This window comes from Rhinopithecus bieti, unplaced genomic scaffold (assembly GCF_001698545.2).
Source record: "Rhinopithecus bieti isolate Rb0 unplaced genomic scaffold, ASM169854v2 scaffold_69980, whole genome shotgun sequence".
NCBI classification, from domain to species: Eukaryota; Metazoa; Chordata; class Mammalia; order Primates; family Cercopithecidae; genus Rhinopithecus; species Rhinopithecus bieti.
In genome coordinates this window covers 744,595-764,825 of record NW_016826299.1, presented here as the reverse complement: position 1 = coordinate 764,825, position 20,231 = coordinate 744,595, and the positions used below count along the sequence as shown (strand labels likewise).

Here is a 20,231-nt window from a genome sequence, read left to right as displayed (position 1 = left end):
TTTTTTTTTTTTTTTTTTTTTTTTTTTTTTTTTTTTTTTTTTTTTGAGACAGAGTTTTGCTCTTGTTGACTAGGCTGGATCACAGTGGTGCTACCTCGGCTCACTGCAACCTCTGCCTCCCAGGTTCAAGCAATTCTCCTGCCTCAGCCTTCGTAACAGCTGAGATTACAGGTGCCCACCACCATGCCAGGCTAATTTTTTGTATTTTTAGTAGAGACGGGGTTTCACCATGTTCGCCTGGCTGGTCTTGAACTCCTGGCCTCAGGTAATCCAACTGCCTTGGCCTCCCAAAGTGCTGGGATTATAGGCGTGAGCCACGGCACCCAGCCACCACATTTTCTTTATCTGGTCTATCACTGATGGGCATTTGGGTTGATTCTATGACTTTGCTATTGTAAATAGTGCTGTAATGAACATGTGTATGCCATCTCAAGATAATATTTGTGTCTGGTGAAAAGTAGGGGTCAGGGCTGCTTTTTATTAAATGAGGGTGTCCAGTTGTTCCAGCACTATTTACTGAAAAGACTTTGCTTTTCCCATTGTACTGCTTTGGCTCCCTTGTCAAAAATCAATTGGATGTACAAGCACAGTTCTATTTTTCAACCCTCTATTCTGTCCCTTGGAGCCATTTGTCTATACCCAGTACCATACTGTCTTGATTACTATAGCTTTGTAGTTTGTTTTTTGGAAGGATAATGGCTTCCAACTCCATCCTGCCAAAGTCTTGAAATCAGGTAGTGTACATTCTCCAACTCTCTTCATTTTCAAGATTGGTTTGGCTATTCTAGGTCTTTCAAATTTCCATATAAATTTAAGAATCAGCTTGTCAATTTCTTTCCCCAAAAAATGACCCTATTGGAATCATAGTTGGGATTAAATTGAATCTATAGATAAAATCAAAGAGAACTGACATCTTAACAGTACTGTCTTCTAATCCATGAAGATGGATGTCTTCCCACTTATTTAGGTCTTGTTCAATTTCTCTCAGCAATGTTTTATGTTTTCAGCATACAGATCTTGCCAATCTTTTGTTACATTTTTTTCTAAGAATGTGATTTTGTACTATCCTAAACTATGTTTTCAGTTTTTCAAATGTTAGCTGCCATTATGTTATTCATTTTTGTGAGGTGTATGTCTGTGAGCCAACTGTGCTATGCATTTACATTTAAAAAGAAAAACAAGGCCAAGCACAGTGGCTCACGCCTGTAATCCCAGCACTTTGCGAGGCTGAGGTGGGTGGATCACTTGAGGTCGAGAGTTTGAGATTAGCCTGGCAACATGGTGAAACCCTGTCTCTACTAAAAATACAAAAATTAGCCAGACTTGGTGGCGTGCACCTGTAATCCCAGCTACTCAGGAGGTTGAGACATGAGAATCACTTGAACCTGGGAGGTGGAGATTGCAGTGAGCCGATATCGTGCCACTGCACACCAGTCTGGGAGGCAGAGTGAAACTGTGTCTCAAAAAAAAAAAAGGAAAAAAGAAGAAGAAAATCAATCCAAAGCCTGTTTTATTCATCCCTTCAGAGAGGCAGCACAAAGATGGGGTGGGTTTAGCCTGAGAGCTGGGAGACCAAACTTCTGTCCCAGTTTGCCTCTACTGGCTGTGTGAACTTGGCCAAGAATGATTGTGTTGAAGTCAAAATAAAAATATAAAGATAAATTTTAATTTTATTTTTTATTTGTACAAATTTGTGGGGTGTATGTGACATTTTGTTATGTGTATATAGTGCATAGTGATCCAGTCAGGGCATTTAGGGTGTCTATCACCTGAATATAGTACATTTTTGTTAACTATAGTCACCCTACTCTGCTATCAAACATTGAATTTATTCCTTCTTGCTGTATGCTTGTAACCTTTAACCCACTTTTGTTCATCCTCCCCGCTCCCACACTCACCCTTCCCAGTCTGTTATCTGTTTTTCCCATTTTTCCACTCTCTTCCTCCATGTGATCAAATTTTTAGCTCCCACAAATAAGTGAGAACATGCGATATTTGTCTTTTTGTGCCTGCTTATTACACTTAAGATAATGACCTCCGGTTCCATCCATGCTGTTGCAAATGAAAAGAGAATTTTTTTTTTTTTTTTTTTTTTTTTTAGACAAAGTTTCACTCTGTCACCCAGGCTGGAGTGCAGTGCTGTGATCTCAGCTCACTGCAACCTCAGGCTCCTGAGTTCAAGTGATCCTCATGCCTCAGCCACCTAAGTAGCTGGGATTACCGGTGCACACCACCACGCCCAGCTAATTTTTGTGTTTTTAATAGAGACGGGGTTTCACCATGTTGGCCAGGCTGGTCTCGAACTCCTGACCTGAAGTAATCTGCCTGCCTCAGACTCCCAAAGTGCTGGGATTACAGGCATGAGCCACCACGCCCAGCCTCAAAAGATTTTTAAAATCTAATGTTTTATTGGGATATAAGAATTGTAATTTGGGATATATATATATATATATATAGAGAGAGAGAGAGAGAGAGAGAGAGAGAGAGAGAGAGAGTTGGTATGTTTGAAGAATAAAGAGAAGGTTGGCAGTTTTGTAATAAAAAGGAGAAATGTTAGGGGTGTTTTACAAGAAAATTTATTAGTATTAGCAAGATTTTGGAGAGTTGGCAAGTTATGATGGGTAAGTGACAGTTGTGGGTAAAGCTAGTTTTAGAGTCATTTTAGTAGTTATTAGATAAAACTGGTTTTAGTTGTAGTAGACATTTTTAGTAGTCGGACTTGTAGAGAATTATATTTTTGGAGTAACATTATATGCCCAGAGTGCTTTTTCTTCTTGGCTTCTCAGCTCTGTTTTAGTTGGATGTAAAAACAATAATCCAATTTGCATGATCACCTTTCACAACAGTATTCTTTCCCTATTTCTGCTGTCACTCCACGCAACCAGAATTTAACTCCTCATCCATTGCGGTCTTTTCTGTAATATCTATGGAGAGAAAGCTTTTTACTGTTGTTCCCTAACCTCTTTGGAAATCTGGTAAAAGTTTTGAATTTTGTCCTCAGAAAAATTAACACACACATATCCAGTTTTGTGTACAATTTTAGGATGTTCAGGAAACTTTTGAAGCCTGTTAGCCTTTCCGGGTCCACAGACCCTCACTGTGAACCCCTTCTAGAGTGGAAGCTCAGGGAGGGCAAAAGGCCGCCTTCGTTTCCCTCTGCTCCTTCTGCACCCAGCGAGTGCTCTGCCCATCATGGCCGCTTAGTAAATGACTGTCGCTTTTGTAGAACGGCCCAGGTGCTGGATCGTGGCCTCCCGCAAGGCTGGCCTCTCCTCCTGAGTGGCACCAGGTGCTCAGATGACCTGGAGCAGCCCAGTGCTCTGGTGAACCAGCGCGACCCGAGGCCCAGTGTTTCGGGATTGTCCCAGATTGTTACGCAGCGCGTTTGTGCAAGAGCAGGTCTGGAGTGAGGGCTGCTGATTCTAAATCCCACGCCCTTCGTGGGGTTTTCTAGGCAGGCAAGGAAAGCGTCCAGATCTCCACACCCCCAGGAGTTGGCCTTTCTTCCATCACTAAATACTCTATCCCCTGTGGGCATAGCAGCGGGACAGTTTGGCTGAGACCTCCAGCTCTCTCGCCAAAGCCCCTACTCCTCCGCTGCTGTCGGTGAGGTCAGCCCGGCCGCTCCCCCGCAGGCAGCTGTCCCCGGTGCCCTGGAAGGGCTCCAGGTGGCAGTCTTACTGCAGAATCCTCCTAGCTGTGCTCACTGCCCGGTGCCTTCGCAGACAGCCCGCTTCACACCAGCCCCGGAAGGGCTCTGAGGCAGGGTTGCAGTTCGCGGGGCGGCGAGTGCAGGGAGCATTGCAGGGCCATGCCTTTCTCTTCCTGAAGCCCCCACGATCGTGCAATGGACCGCGCATCCCTCTGCTGTGTTCTACGATGATTCTCAAGAGCACGCAGGCAGTTGACGGTGACGCTGTGTGTGTGCGCTTCCTCCCACGCAGGTGCCGGGGACATGGGCAGCAAAGCGTCCACGCCAGGCGGTGACCCTACAGCGCAGTCCCCTAGGACGGAAGGCATTCGCGCCGCGTACAGGCAGGGAGACCGCTGCGGCGCCCGGGACCTGCTCAAGGAGGCCTGCGACCAGTGCACGTCCCAGCTGGAAAAGGTAGGGGGAGTACCTGCCCCTGCAGCCGCCAGTGCAGACCTGGGCTGGATGAAGGTGACCGCTCAGATGATTTTCTCGTTCTTGTCATAACTGTAATGAGCGTTCTTACTGTGTTCTGGAAATGCCTTATTTTGCATATACACTTGTGGGCGCCTTTCCTTTCCAATTGACTTCTCAGTCTGCTATCACCTAAGCAGGCCCCTGCCACCTTTTCATGGGAGGGCTTTGAGGGACAGGGGTGGGGTCACTTAAATGTAAAGAACAAAATGCCACCCAGAGACTTAACCTACTGTATTCTTTTACGCTTTTTGTCATTATAAAAGTAGCACATGCCGGAAAATAAAATGTAGAAAATATATAAAAGTAGGAAAAACGGGACAAAAAAGTAATCAAATTTCTAATACACCCTAAAACCCACTTAACGGTTTTGCTGTATTTTCTTCCAGCCTGCCGATCTGAGCATACATTGTTGTTGTTGTTGTTGTGTCTAATATAGATGCCGCCAGATTGCATATATGGTTATGCAGCTGCTGCTTGTACTTTTATAATATTATTTTAATAATTTTCCAGATGATTAAAAATTCCTTATAGGCGTCTCCTTCAATGGATACATGACATTCCATCTACAGGGAATGTGTTCTCCTGGCTATTTATCTTGGTTGGATATGTGGATTGCTTCTCATTTCTTACTAATATAAATGATGCTCTATTGAATGTTTTTGCCGAATTCTTTTCTTATTGTAATGTTATTTTCTTAGCACAGATGTGCAAGGATTGAAAATGTGGATATGAGGACTTTTAAAGTTTTGGAATCATGCCAAGCTGTTTTCCAAAAATCTTCTACAGATTAACCCTGCCAGCAACAATTGGAGTGGGCCCTTACCACGTTTTTTGCCCTTGTGGGAGCTTCTTATTGGCTATTATCATGAAAATACCTTAAGGATGTTTTATTTGCATTACTTTGATTAGGACAGGTTTAACATGTCTCCATTTAATTGATAGTTAGAATTCATTCAATTCCTAAAACTCCAACCTGTTCTCAGAAGTGTAAGAGATTGGGAGAGGGGCAGTACAGCATGCTTGGGAATTGTTAAGCAGAAGGAAGGCATTTGAAATCCCTCTGATTAGGAATTCATGGTGGATATAGCAAAGGACCATTCTTCTGCACAGGGAGAGCTGCGCTGTGCACATGAGCAGGTCAGAGCTGTGGGCTTTTCGGGTGGACACCAGTGGCCTCAAGCAGGGAAGAGCTGTGCAGCAAACAGCCTGGTATCCCTGCCAAGTGGCCAAGCAGCCAGAGATAGTGGCTCATTTCAGAGCTGTGCAGATTCAGCGATGTGGCAGCAGCAGGAGATGCTGATGGGGGAAGATGATCATGGAGGGGCCCGAGAGCCAAGGGGGATGTGATTTCATCCTGAGGGTGGAAAAGCTGTTAAAGAGAGTGGCATCATAATTTGGGAAAGGACACTCTTGCCAATATTTGAATAAAGGAAAACAGAGTCCTGGGTGTGGGTCTCTTTTCTATAGCATCATGGACAGTGGCAATTCAAAATCGAAAAGGTTCCTAGAAAGCTGCCTCTCCGCTGAATACAGCACTGATGAAATCCCAGCTGATTGGACTTTAAGAAGACAGTGAGGAAAAGGATGGATACATCTGTGTTTTCATAAAAATGTAAAATTGTAGCTCAAAAAAATACCATAATTAAGAGTCAAGGATTGATGCAAAAGGAGAAGGTATATGGCTAATATCCTTCATTGACAAAGAGCTTTTTGAAGTCAATATGAAATAATAATATAATTTTCAAAAGGACAACAGGACATGAAAGTAGCAAAATAAAGGTAAAGAAAGTAGAAGGCATGAAATTGTAAAAATAATTTGAAAGTTTTGAAATAGAAAGCAAAGTAGAAAGAAGTAGAAATGACCACCAAATCAAAATTGGTTCTTTGAAGAGATTAATAAAATGGAAAATCTCTAGTGAGAGTAAAAGATGAAAAGAAGAAATAGATAAATCAGGAATATAAAAGAGACCTTCACGACAGTTTATACAAGCATTAAAACATAATAACAGAATGTATTATGAGCAAGTTTATGTAAAACACTCAAAATTTAGATGAAATGAACAAATAAAATAAAATTTAACTTTAAAAGAAACAGAAAGCATGAATAGTCTTTCAACCGTGAAGGAAATAAATCAATCATGTAAAACCTTCTGACAAAATAAATTCTAGGTCTACATGGTTTTACTGGTGTGTTCTACCAAATAATATAATCACTTGTCCAGAAAATAGAAAAAGAGGGTACACTTCCCTCCCCTGTTCCTTTGATGAAGCTAACACAACCTCAATACCAAGAGTAGGTGAGAACAGTACCTGGAATGAAAATGACTAAGGATATGAATAGGCAAATAGACACACACACACCTGAACGCTATTCAGATGGATGGTACACATATGTAAAGTTATTCAACTTTCTTAAAGTTTATAGAAAGGTAAATTAAACAAAAATGAAACAACATTTTTAAGCTAATCAGATTGACACCTTAAAGTTTGATAAAAATCAGAAGGAAGGCTATGGGAACCTACACACAACATTTATTCAATGCTACTAGGAATATACTAAGAATGTGTGCAGCCTCTTTGGAAGGCCATCTGAAAATGCTTATCAAATTTTCAAATTTCATCATCTTTGACCCAGCAAAACTACTGCTAGGAACTTACCCCTACACATTTACTTGAAAAAAAAATTACCAAGGTGTATGTGTAAGGATGTTCACTCAAGTTGTGTTTAAGATAGCACAACCTTGAAAACCGCCTAACAGTTCCATCCACAGGAGAAGGCTGCTACAGAAATCTCAGTCTGTCCAGGTCCTAGAATACCACACAGCACTCCAAAAGGACAAAATAATCTCTAGCAGCTGTTTTGGAAAGAACTCCAGTGTAACTTAATGTAATATGTGCAGAACTTCTGCTTCTGGGAAGATGGAGGGAACATGGAGGTTGTTTACTTTGCCCTCTTCTTCTCACTAAGTGCACTAAAGCTCTAGATGTTACATGTAAAACAAACGTAGGATTCTAAAAGCTGGAGAAAAGAAGGCAGACTAGCTGGTGGTCTCAGTACTCGAGGAAATCACAGTAGTACGTTTTTGGGTTTTATTTTTATCTCATACGTCCCAAACCAGATACTGAGGAAGTTGGCAATCCAGAAACACAAACTGGCACAGAGAAAAAAAAAAAAATCCAAGGAAAGCCTGCTCTCTCTAACCAAAGCACCAGGAAAGGCACAGCAAAGCCAGGCAGGAAACTTATAGGCAATCACCAAACCCCCTTCGGCCAAACACTGCAGAAATATACTTGCAGCCCGGCCCTACCTCTCACCAGCAAAGGCCAGGTGGAGAGCTTAGAGTTCCACCCTTGCCAGGCTGTAACAGGCACCTCAATCATCCCTACCCCAGGGTGTCAGAGAAGGCTGTGAGGAGCTGGGGTGCTAATCCCCAGCAGGTGGTGACAACATCCCCCCATCACCATCAGTGGACAGCATGTGGGGAACCTGGACTTCTGTCCCCACCCAGCCTGGCAGTAATGAGACATGCGTTCCCCATCTAACTAGGGTAGAATTGAAGGAGGCCTGGAGGAGAATCTCAAGTCCCAACTCTGCCCAGCAATAACAAGGAGCCCCTGCTTACTGGGGATCAACTGATTATAAGTATAGCCCCCGGATTTCCACCCCACCAGGCAGCACTGAGGGGGCATCCCTGTTTACCCACCAGAGCGGCATCAGAGGAGGCCTGCCAAAACACAAGATTGAAGTAAGATCCAGAGTCTTAAATCATAATGCCCCAAATATCCAGGCCATAAAAAAAATTACTTATAATTACCAAGAACCAGAAAGATGGCAAACTCAGACAAGATGACCAAGAGAGGCCAGGAGCAGGATGACTCCAACATTAGAATTATCTAACAAGGATTTTAAGGCAGTCATCATAAAAATGCTTCTGTGGGCAATTATAAATACACTTGAAACAAACGGAATAATAGAAAGTTTCAGCAAAGAAATAAAAGACACAAGGAGAGCCAAATGAAAATTTTAGAACTTAAAAGTACAATACCTGAAATTAAAAAAAAAAAAAAAAAAAAAAAAAAAAAAAGCTCAATGAATGGGTTCAACTGTAGAATGGAGAAGAGAGGACAGGGGAAATAATCAGGGAGAAGGCAGAAAAGTAAAAATTACCCACTCTGGAAAAAAAGCCAGAACAAAAGAAAATAGACTGAAAAAAATGAACAGAGCCTCATGGACATGTGAGGATTTTAAAAGAAGATCTAACATTCATGTCATCAGAATCCCAGGAGAGTAGACAGAAGGCAAGACTGAAGGAGAACTCAAAGAGACAATGGCTGAAAACTTCTCAAACTGGCAGAGGACATAAATGCTCAGATTCAAGAAGTTGAAAACAAACAGGACATACCCAGAAAAATCCATTCCAAGTGCATCATAGTCAAGCTTATTAAAACTAAAGACGAAACAAAATAAAACCTTGAAGGTAGTCAAAGAGAAACATTGCCTTTAGGGGAAAACAATCCAAAAGACAAAAATCACCAACATCAGAAGAGAAACACAGAACATCATTACAGATCCTGCAGATATCAAAAAGATAATAAGGGGACATTATGAATAGCTCTAAACACATACATTGGATAACTTAGATGAAATGGACAAATCCTTGAAAAGTAGAAATTACCACAACTTAATAGGAAATACATAATTTGAATAACCTTTTAACTATTAAGAAAATTCAATTCATAATTTTAAACTTCCCCCCAAAATAAATTTACAGATCCAGATGGCTTCACTGGATAATTCTACCTAACATTTAAAGAATTAATACCAATTCTACATAGTCTCTTCTAGAAAATAGAACAGGGAACATTTTTTAACACTTTCATCAAGGCTGTATTACCCTGACACCAAAACCAAAGACGGTGTTAAAAAAAGTATGGACCAATGCCCATTATGAATGTGGATGCAAAAATTCTTCACAAAATATTACCAAGTACAATTCTGCTATATTTAAAAGGAATTATAAGCCATGACCAAGTGGAGTTTATTCCAGAGATGCAAAGTTGGTTCAGTTTCAATCATCAATCAATGTAATCCTCTTTACTAATAAACTAAAAAAAGAAAAGTTATCTTATCATATCAATTGATACAGAAAAAAATTGACAAAATTTAATACCATGTTTCTCAAAAACTCTTAGAAAATTAAGAATAGGAGGGAAATTTCTCAATTGGATAAATAATATTGACAAAAACCTACAACTAACATCATTCTTGATGTTGAAGACTGTTTTCCCCTAAGATCAGGAACGAGGCAAGAATGTCCACTCTCAATATAATGCTGCAAGTTCTACTCAAGAGCAACTATAATATCATTGAATTTAAAAAATACTATTCAATATATTTAATATATTGCTGGAAATTCTAGCCAATGCAAGAAGGCAAGGAAATGAAATAAAAGGCACACAGATATGAAAGAAATAAACTGTCTCTATTTGTAGATAACATGACAATCTATACAGAAAATCCATAAAAGAAATGATTTATGAAACAAAAATTGGTAAACTGGACCTCACCAAGAGTAAAAACTTTTCTCTGAGAAATATCTAAGACAGTGATTCTAAAAAAACAAACTACAGACTGAGAGAAATATTTACAAATCACTTATCTGACAAAGAACTCATAGCTAGAATATATAAAGAACTCTCAAAACTCAACATTAAAAAGCAAACAATCCAAATAGAAAATTTATGAGATATGTGAAGAGACATTTCACTGAGGAAGATACATAGATGTCAAATAAGCACATGAAAAGATGTTCAACATCATTAGCCATTAGGAAAATAAAAATTAGAGCAACGATAAGATGTCATTACATAGCTTTATGAACAGCAAAAATAAAAAACAGTGACAGTACCAAATTCGGATTGGGATGCAGAGAAGGGGTATCTCTAATGTGTTACCACCAACAATGTAACATGGTACAATCATGCTGGCAAATAGTTTGTCAGTTTCTTTAAAAAACTAAAAATACACTTATGAACCAGCAATTGAACTCCTGAACATTTAATCTAGAGAGAGGAAACTTACACGCACACAAAAACTTGCTCACGATGTTTCATACAAACTTTATTTGTAACGACCCAAAACTGGATACAACCAAAGACTCTCAGTAAGTGAATACTGAAACATACATGGAGTACTACTAAGCATACAAAGGCACTCTCCTGAAACATGCAACAACTCGGATGGATCTCAGGACATTATGCTGAGTTTAAAAAAAAAAAAAGCCAATCTCAAAAGATCATATTCTCTATGATTCCATTTATGTAACATTCTCAAAATGACAAAATTATAGAGGTGGAAAGAGATTAGTGTTTGTCAGGGGTTAGAGATGGTGAAGAGGAAGAGGATAAGTGAAACTACCATGGGTACGTGGCATGACAGAGAACTTTGTGGTGATGGAACAGGTTTGTATCTTGATTGTGGTGGTGGCTACTCAAGTCTACACGTGTGACAAAATGCAGAACATATACACACATTGTACTAACGTCAAGTATCTTGGTACAATTATGTAAGATGTTGCCATTGGGGGAAACTGGATGAAGGATACTAGGGTCCTCTCAGTACCATCTTTGTAACTTCCCATGAATCTCTGATTATTTCAAAGCAAAAAGTTAAAAAAAAAAAGTGAAGTATAATTCCACTTTCACAGCACTTAAAAACTGGCAATAGCTAATCTATGATGTTAGAAGTCAGTATAGTGGCTCCTCACCATAGGGCAGTGACTAGAAGGAACAAAGGGGGCTTCTGGGCACAGGTGATGTCCTGGTCTTTGGACTGAGGCCAGTTACATGGGTGTATTCAAATACCTTGCATGAAACTGAACACTTAAAATATTTGCACTTTTCTGCAGGTGTGCAGGTGTGTTATATTGATGATTAAAAGGTCATAATGAATTAAGTGAAAAAAGCATTCAGTTGTACATGAGATTACCTGTGAGTACTATAAATAAATATGTTCTGGAAGGTGTCCTTTGCAGAGGACAATTGGGAGGTAAAGACATAGAGAGATGCCTACTTCTTGCTTTATACTCTTCTGTGCCGTTTGAATTTTTTAAAATATTCACTATGGAGACTCCAGCCAGAAAGCCAGCTTTGACCTTTCCCACTGTCTGGGTCCCTCTTGGCCTTGGGCTGCCTCCTATGACATCACTTACCACTGCTAGAGGATGGGGCTTTTAAGCCTCTAACCGACCTAGTCTAGACAGCTGTTAATTGTGTGCAGTGAAGCATTTAATCAATCACTGTGGCTTTTCTCCATAATGCAAATGCTTTCCTGGAATGACAGGGCTACTGGGCCTCACCCTGGGCAGAGTGGCAGGTAGGTGGGCTTTTCTTTTCTGATCGTATTGAATATATGAGTCTACTGTCCTTCACCTGATCCCAGCCCCTTAGACTGTTCCTATCCTCACTTGTCACGCATAGCTCCCACTGCCAGCCCATTCACTCCACTTACAGAACCTGAGCCTTCCTCCAAGTCCCATGTTTCCAGGAAGTCTTGGATGCAACAGAGACTCTTAGGCTTTAGAGCTAGACACCCCAGTTCAAACCCTGAGCAGTTCTGCTGATGATAAACTCCCTAACCATGGGCAAGCTTTTATTTACTCTTCTGTAACATAGAAATACAGGCACATTCCTGGCATGACTGTTAGGAGGATTGAATGTAGCCATGTGAATAAAGTACTCAGTCCAGAATCTGGTACGTGATGAGAGCTTTGATAAATGTCCATTCCCTTTCCTGGGGGCTCCATTTACCCATTCCTACCCAACTCACCTAAAATGATCTCCAAACACACTTGTGTTATAAACTATTCAGCAAGTCAAATGTGCTTGTTGGGGGCTTATACATATTCCCTCCTCAAATTAATTGTAAATCTGTGGAGACCAGAAATGGCCCCTGACATCCTCAGTGCCCAGTCTCACCTCTCACACACAGTAGATCCTCAATAAGTGTTGATGGAGGCACTGGCCATCCCATTCCAATGGGGAATCCCCATCTACCCGCTTGAACACACTGATGTTCAAGCCCATAGGAGGCAGCCAGATGCCAAAGGACTTGACATTTCAGAAATGCAATCAAACACTTAACATGCCAATCTAGCCACCATCTGAGCATGCTTTTCTCTGACCCAGAGAGCTCGTGATAAGTCAAGACCACTTTTACACTGGTTTATGATAGCCACTTACTAGCTATGTGGTCTTGGGCAAGCTCTGAAACCTCTCTGAACCTCCACATTGTTGTTGATGTATTAATACATGGCCCGCCTCATAGGACCTTTACGTACCAGAAGGACTGGAAATGAGCAGGAACTCAGGTTTGGGTCCAGTTTCTACTGTATCCTTTCCTTCCTCTGGGCCACCAAGTCAAGAGTCCCTCTGCATGCTGCTGGAAGATCTTTGTCCCTGGATTCAGATCTGTGAAGTCCCCTGGTCTGTCACATTCCATTTATGAATAAAATGCAGAATGGTTCCTCAGAGGGCCTGGTTGCCTTCCCTCTTCCCAGGACTGACTCAACATGTCCCAAGTGGTTACTGAGCTCTGGCTCTATGCCAGAAAGGGCTATGTGCACCATCCCCTTCCTCATGAAGCAGGTAGTCGAGAGCAGCAAATGCGAGCCACATGTGTAATATCATATTTTCTAGTAGCCACATTAAAGCAGTAAACAAGCACACACCTATAATCTCAGGTACTCTGGTTGGAGGATCACTTGAGCCCAGAAGGTCGAGACCAGCGCTAGCAACATAGCAAGATCTGGTCTCTACAAAAAAAAAAAAAAAAAAAAATTAGCCGGTGTCGTGGCTGCAGTCCCAGCTACTCAGGAAGCTGAGGCAGGAGGATCACTTTAGTTTGGGAGGTCAAGGCTGCAGTGAACAAGCCTGGGTAACAGAGAGAGACCCTGTCAAAAAAAAAAAAGGAGCAAACAGAAACAAACAAATAAAATGTTAATATTATTTTATTTAACATGAATATATTAAAATCATTGTTTCAACATGTAATCAACATAAATTATTGATGAGCTAGCTTACCCTTTTGTACTAGGTCTTTGAATTCACATGTGATTTTATACTCTCCACCTCTCACTTCTGAGGAGCCACATTTCAAGTGCTGCCCAGTCACACTTGGCAGGTGCTGCCATTCTGGACAATACAACTCCAGCCCTGCCCTGGGACCTGGTGAAGCGTTTAACATCAGTTCTCTTGGCAGTTCCTAATAGAGCCAATCTCACTGAAGCCCTGTTCTGTTTTGGCCAGGGCCAGCTTCTGAGCATTCCAGCGGCCTATGGGGATCTGGAGATGGTCCGCTATCTACTCAGCGAGAGATTGGTGGAGCTGCCCACCGAGCCCATGGATGACAACCCAGCTGTGGTAGCAGCGTATTTTGGGCACACGGCCATTGTGCAGGAATTGCTTGAGTCCTTACCAGGTAAATCACAGGGCACGAGCTCTTAACCATGTCTCAGGGCACCTCTTCTTAGGCATCACCCCAAAATGTTTACTTCTTCATGCTTTCACCAATAATGAGATCAAGAAATCCAGGGCAGGCCACTGACACCCAAACAAAGTGAAGCTTGCCTGCTAGCCACATCCCACCTCTCACTCCCATGAACTCATAAGAGAAAGTCTCAAACACCATATTTCATAAAGAATGTAATTAACATTGCTTTTTAAAAAAATAATTAATAAACCTTGGTCTTTTTAGAGAAGTTTTAGATTTATGGAAAAAATTGATTGGAGTGTACAGAGTTCCAGAATTAATGATTTGAAGGTATGTTAACAGAAAACAGGTGATCCCTAATTCACTTACACAAGAATGTCTAGGTAAGAGAGACAGAGTAATCATGCTAGTAACTTGTATTGAGATGGGGATGCATCAGTCTTAGGAGGCAGGTGCTATATTTCAGGGCCATGGTTTTCAGATGAGGAAACCAAAGCTCAGAGAAGTGAGCTCCACCATACCGCCTCCACACGGTTTTCCCTATAACTCTGTTTTGCATTAGTGTGGTACATTTGCGACAATTGATCAGCTAATATTGATACCTTCTTACTAACTAAAGTCCATCGCTTACTTTGCAATTCATTCTTGCTGTTGTACATCCCATCGGTTTTGACAAATGGATAATGACACGTATCCGTCAGTACAGTATTACACAGAACAGTTTCACTGCCCTAAAAATCCTCTGTGCTCCACCCCTCCCCTGGCCCGATCCCTCCCTCCCTCCCCTGGCCCCTGGCAACTACCAATCTTTTTTAGTATCTTTGCCTTTTCCAGAACATCGCTTTAGTTGGAATCCCACAGTATGTAGCCATTTCAAACTCACTTCTTTCCCATAGCAATATGCATTTAAGGTTTCTCCATGCCTTTTTGTGACTTGATAGCTGCATAATATTCCATTGTATTTGTGTACCACACTATGTTGCTTTTGTAGGAACTATTTTTTTTTCTGGTGAACTCAAGATGTCCTGGCCTCCTGTAATTTCCTGTGGTGGTCTTAGCTCAGAAACACTGCACCAGTCTAGGCAGGCATCGCTACAGTTATAGGTTGAGGCACACCCTAGCAGTGGTCTTTGGGAGTTAGGATTTTGCTTGGGAGTCAGGGCCCACCTCTTGGGTGGGAGAACATGCAGTCCCCCAGGGCCCTGCACCTAGAAGGGCCCATGTTTTGTTTAATACTGTGTACTCACTATCTTAAAATGTTCCATGATTTTTAAACAAGAAGCCCCATTCTTTTCATTCTGCATTGGGCCTCACCCCTTATATAGCAGCCTGTTTGAGAGTTTCCAGCTGTGTGCTTTGATAGATCTGTGCTCAGAGCTGGTTCCAAGCTGGTGTTCCCCTCATGTGTCTGAAGGCAGAATGACGTTCTGGGCAGAAATCAGGGCAATTTTAGGGCCCATGAGAAGCAGACTAAGACAAGACATAGGAGGGCAGAGAGGAGCTCGGGTGCCCCTGAGGAGCCAAAGGCTGACCTGCCTCTTTTCAGGGAGCCCCAAGATTAGCTCTGTTCTAGCCCTGAAGAGTCTACGCCAGCTGACTCAGTCACCTAATGTTAGCTAATATTTATTGAATACTGCCAAGTGCTGAGCACTTTGTAGAACTTGAGAGACACAGAGAATTTTTTAAAAGATTTTCCCAGCCTTTTAGTACCTCCTGGCCAAGCAGGGGAAATTAAGGCAGAAAGGAGTAACATTGTGCAATGTAATTATGCTGAGGTTGAAGTATTTTTATGCAGAGGTCTGGGAGAACACACCAGGGGGAGGTTTGTCTGGATGCAGGATGGGGTCTCCCAAGGGAGGCTGACATCTGACCTGGGCTTTGCAGAGTGAATAGGAGTTTACTTGGCAGACAAGTGAGGGAAGGACTTGGGTTGCCTGCTTTTGCAGAACAGGAAGTGTGGCTGAACCTCATCTTGGTTTTCAACTGCTCCCAGGAGCATCCTGTCTTCAGCTCAACTCTGAGCAGAGCTGCTGAGGACTGAAGGATTTCAGACCATTGTGGTGGACTTTGCAGAAAGTGCAGAGATGCGAAAAATAGTGTGTACCATCCCTGCACTTCCTCCAAAGGAGTTCCCAAGCTGGAAGGGAAGTCAGCCATGGTCAGGAGTAAGTTAAGACAGGCCGGACATGGTGGCTCATGCCTGTAATCCCAACACATTGCGAGGTCAAGGCAAGAAGATCACTTGAGCCCAGGAGTTCATGACCAGCCTGAGTAACACAGTGAGACCCTGTCTCTACAAAAAAAAAATTTTAATTAACCAGGCATGGTGGCACATGCCTATATTCCCAGGTACTCAGGAGGCTGAAGTGGGAGAATGACTTGAGCCCAGGAGTCCGAGGCTGCAGTCAGCTAGGATCACATTACTATACTCCAGGCTGAGATAGAAGGAGACCCTCTCTCAAACAAAAAGCAAAAACAAGCAGCAGCTAGAGAACAAAGGAGGGTTTGAGAAGAAGAGGGATGAGAGGTTGATGGGATTTATTCTTTGAAGCACATTGTTATGTGATTCCTGGTCTCTGAAGCTGAGCAGGGAGGAAGAGGGGCTCCTCTGAGTGTCATTGGCCTTAGGCTGTAGATAATACCTGTAGGGGTTTTGTGTGGTTAAGAGAGCACCCTTTGATTTTAGACAAACCAAGGTTTAAGTCTTGACCTTGTTATTTACTAACTAGGGGACCTTCAGGAAGTTTCCCTGCTGGCTGTGTCCCACAGACCCTGGCTGATGGATGAAATGAGTACTCAGATACAGGTATACAGTGTAAGAGCAGCTGGGTGACTGCCTGGCTCTAGTGGCCAGAGAGCAGCCTGGAGAAGCTAGAGCTGCTTGCTTTTATTCAATGCAGGCACAATGCCGAAAACCTGGAGCGAACACAACCTGTAGGTAATTAACATTTATTGTTCCCATTTCAGGGAACGTCAAGTCAGCAGATGATCAAAGGTCAGTTCCTGGTCACCATAAGTAAATAAGCCTGTTTAAGATACATTTCCCTACACTCCTTGCCCTCTGCCTTCAGCTATTCTCCCCCAGGGCTCTGCAGAACCTTCTGAACTTTCAGAAGGTTTGCATCCTTTCACTGTAGTTTTTCCCACCACTCTGACCAATCTCCTACATTTCCAAACCTCTCTGAGCTTTGGTTTCCTCACCTTAAAATCGTGGTCCTGAAATACAATGCCTGCCTCCAAAGACTGGCACATCCACATCTCAACAGAAGTTACTAGCATTGTTACTGTGTTTCTCTTACCTAGATATTCTTGTGTAAGTGAATTAGGGGTCACTTATTTTCTGTTAACATACCTACAAATCATTAATTCTGATTAACAGTAGAGGGAGAAGAAGGGATATTTACTTGGCACTGGCTCCAGCCTCAGTCCTATGCTACATGCTTTATTTGGTGAATAACAGGGCCGTCCTGACCCTGCTTTCCTGATCAATGTCCTGTCGTGAAGGAGAGGGTCACTCTCTCCTCACTTGGGAGCACTTTGATCCCTAGGACTATGTGCCTCTGGAAATGAGACAGTGTTATGATGCATGTGGGAAGTGTCCATGCAGAAGATGAGGTCATTTTTCCATGGCAACTAGACCCAAAAGATATTGCACTATTTTGAACTTGAAGATATTGTAACATTTCAGCCCACACTGTCCCTGTTAATTCAATGTGCTAAGTGTTATTTCATCCTGGAATTAAGTAGGCAGTTCTATTGGAGAGAAATTCTCAGTTTTAGGCCTGACAGATCCATTTCTTTCACCAAAGCTTTTATTATTATTATTCATGAAAGTAATATATGTATATTATAGATAATTTTAAAATGTGGGAAAGTGTTAGTACTCTAATAATACAATGATACAACATAATGAGTTAGGATTTATTATCCAGGCACTTGACACACATTTTGTGATGTAGTCCTCATATTAAACTTGGGAGGATGAGTATTTTTATTCTGATTTTACCAACAGCCAAACTGAGAGAGAGATTAAGAAATGTGTCCAAAATTACATAGCTAAATTATTTTAACTCTAAACTGCCTGTCTCCAGAGTTCATACTCCTGCATGTAATGTTACTCTAGGGGAGGGGGGAGGGCAGGGGAGAGCCCAGAGATAATACCACAACACTGGGGTAGTTCTTTCTAGTCTTATTTCCACACATTCATTTTTTATTTGGCTTAGATCAAGCTGGATATGCCATTTTTAATCCTACATTTTATTGCTTGGCATTTTCTGACAAGCAGGTGGGGGAATGATGTGTGTAAATGTCATATGCAATTCAGAGGGGCTATTCCAGAAAACACTATCAACTCAAAAGAAGCAACTTTCAGCTGGAAACAGGGCAGTTGGATTTTTTTTTTTTTTTTTAACTTTTACTTTAGGTTCAGGGGTACATGTGCAGGTTTGTTACATGGGTAAATTGCATGTTGCTGGGGTTTGGTATGCAGATTATTTTGTCACCTGGGTAATAAGCATAGTACCAAATAGGTAGTTTTTTAATCTTCACCCTTTTTCCTCCCTCCACCCTCAAGTAGTCCCCAGTGTCTGTTGTTCCCTTCTTTCTGTCCATGTTCATTCAATGTTTACTGCCCCTTATAAGTGATAACATGCAATATTTGGTTTTCTGTTCCTGTGTTAGTTCACGTAGGATGATCACCTCCAGCTCCATCCATGTTGCTGCAAAGGACATGATCTCATTCTTTTTTATGGCTGTATAGTATTCCATGGTGCAAATGTACCACATTTTATTTGGTCAGTCCATTGTTACTAATGATCTAAGGGAAGAGCAGAGTGGGAGCAAGCAGCACCCTTCAGTGGCACTTTCCCTTTGTCCTGCCATCTCCTGCCAGGTCCCTGCAGTCCTCAACGGCTGCTGAACTGGATGCTGGCCTTAGCTTGCCAACAAGGGCACCTGGGGGTTGTGAAGCTCCTGGTCCTGACGCATGGGGCTGACCCAGAGAGCTACGCTGTCAGGAAGAATGAGTTCCCGGTCATCGTACGCTTGCCCCTGTATGCGGCCATCAAGTCAGGTGGGTTTCCCCACTACCCTGAGTCAACCCTGACCATGCAAACCATCTCAGCCTCCAGATGTGGGACTGTGTCTTTATTCTCACTCTTGGCTCTCAAATTACCTCTGTAAGGAGACTTTTGCAATTCCTGTTCTGTGTTTCTTTTTCAAAATATCTGCACCCTTCCTCATTTTCCCCTTACTTGCCCCCACAAGGGGATTTCAGTGACAGAGACTGACTGTGTCTAATGGGACTGTTGTATGAGGCACTCCAAGGGGCAAAGTCCCACAGAAATTCTCCTACTAACAGGAACTTCATGCATCAAGGGAAGTAAATAGAGAAGTCCAACCAGCACAAATACCTTTTCAGTTTCCATTCCACATATCAGAGTCTGCCCTTCCAACAACTATGACACTTTCTGTACCTGCATGCCTTTAGCTTTCTGGTTTTGTTCCTTTAGGGAATGAAGACATTGCAATATTCCTGCTTCGGCATGGGGCCTATTTCTGTTCCTACATCTTACTGGATAGTCCTGACCCCAGCAAACATCTGCTGAGAAAGTATTTCATTGAAGCCAGTGCCTTGCCCAGCAGTTATCCGGGAAAAACAGTGAGTAGTCACTGCCTGTGGAGTGTGTTTAGTTCCTTTTCTATTGCTGTAACAGAATCCCACCGACTGGATAATTTATAATAAACAGAAATATATTTGGCTTACAGTTCTGGAGACTGAGAAGCCCAAGAGCATAGTGCTGGTGTCTGGTGAGGGCCTTCATGCAGTGGTATCCCATGGCAAAAGTGCTGGTATCTGGTGAGGGCCTTCATGCAGTGGTATCCCATGACAGAATGTGAAGGGCAAGAGACCAACAGACTGAGAGGGAAGAACTCACTTTTATAACAACCCACCCTCAAAATAACATAACAACATTAATCCATTTATGATGGTGGGGCCTTCTTGGCCTAATCACCTCTTAATGGTCCCACCCCTTAATATCTTCACAACAGCAATTACATTTTATCATGAGTTTTAAAGGGGACATCTGGGCTTCATCCCCCTCCCAAAGTTTTTTTTGTTTGTTTTGCTTTTGTTTTCTTGATTTTTTTCAAAATTGGTTAAATATATCATATTTAACATATTTCTTTTTTAAATTTTTAGGTGTTAAATTTTAAAATTACTAAAGTCATATATGATTGTTATAACAAGTGATCACAATTGAGAGTGGTAGTAAAAATTATGAATCTTCTGCCCTTGAAGTAAATAATTTAACAACCTGGTAGGGATCGTTTCACATCCTTCTATATGCAATGCTATACAAACATTTATAAACCTATATAGGGTTTAGTTTTAATTTCCCATTTTAATAACAAAAATAGTATTGCATTATTTACATTATCTTCAACTTGGCTTTTTAAATGTAGTACTCTATCATAAACTTCCTCTAGATCAGTTAGTGTGGCTACAACTCATTCTTTTAGATACATTCTTTAAATACATAGAGCCAATGTAGCTTAGTTGACATAGCTCTC

General features: G+C 41.8%; 1 protein-coding gene across 1 annotated transcript in view; it reads left to right on the top strand.

Moving 5' to 3' along the window:
* Positions 1-20,231, top strand: part of LRRK1 (leucine rich repeat kinase 1) — a 150,778-nt gene that overhangs the window by 53,742 nt on the left and 76,805 nt on the right. The window contains exons 3-6 of the mRNA XM_017863388.1: positions 3,945-4,108; positions 13,475-13,646; positions 18,550-18,729; positions 19,169-19,317. Of these exons, the coding sequence (XP_017718877.1) occupies positions 3,945-4,108; positions 13,475-13,646; positions 18,550-18,729; positions 19,169-19,317 (665 nt within the window). The remainder of the gene's footprint in view (positions 1-3,944; positions 4,109-13,474; positions 13,647-18,549; positions 18,730-19,168; positions 19,318-20,231) is intronic.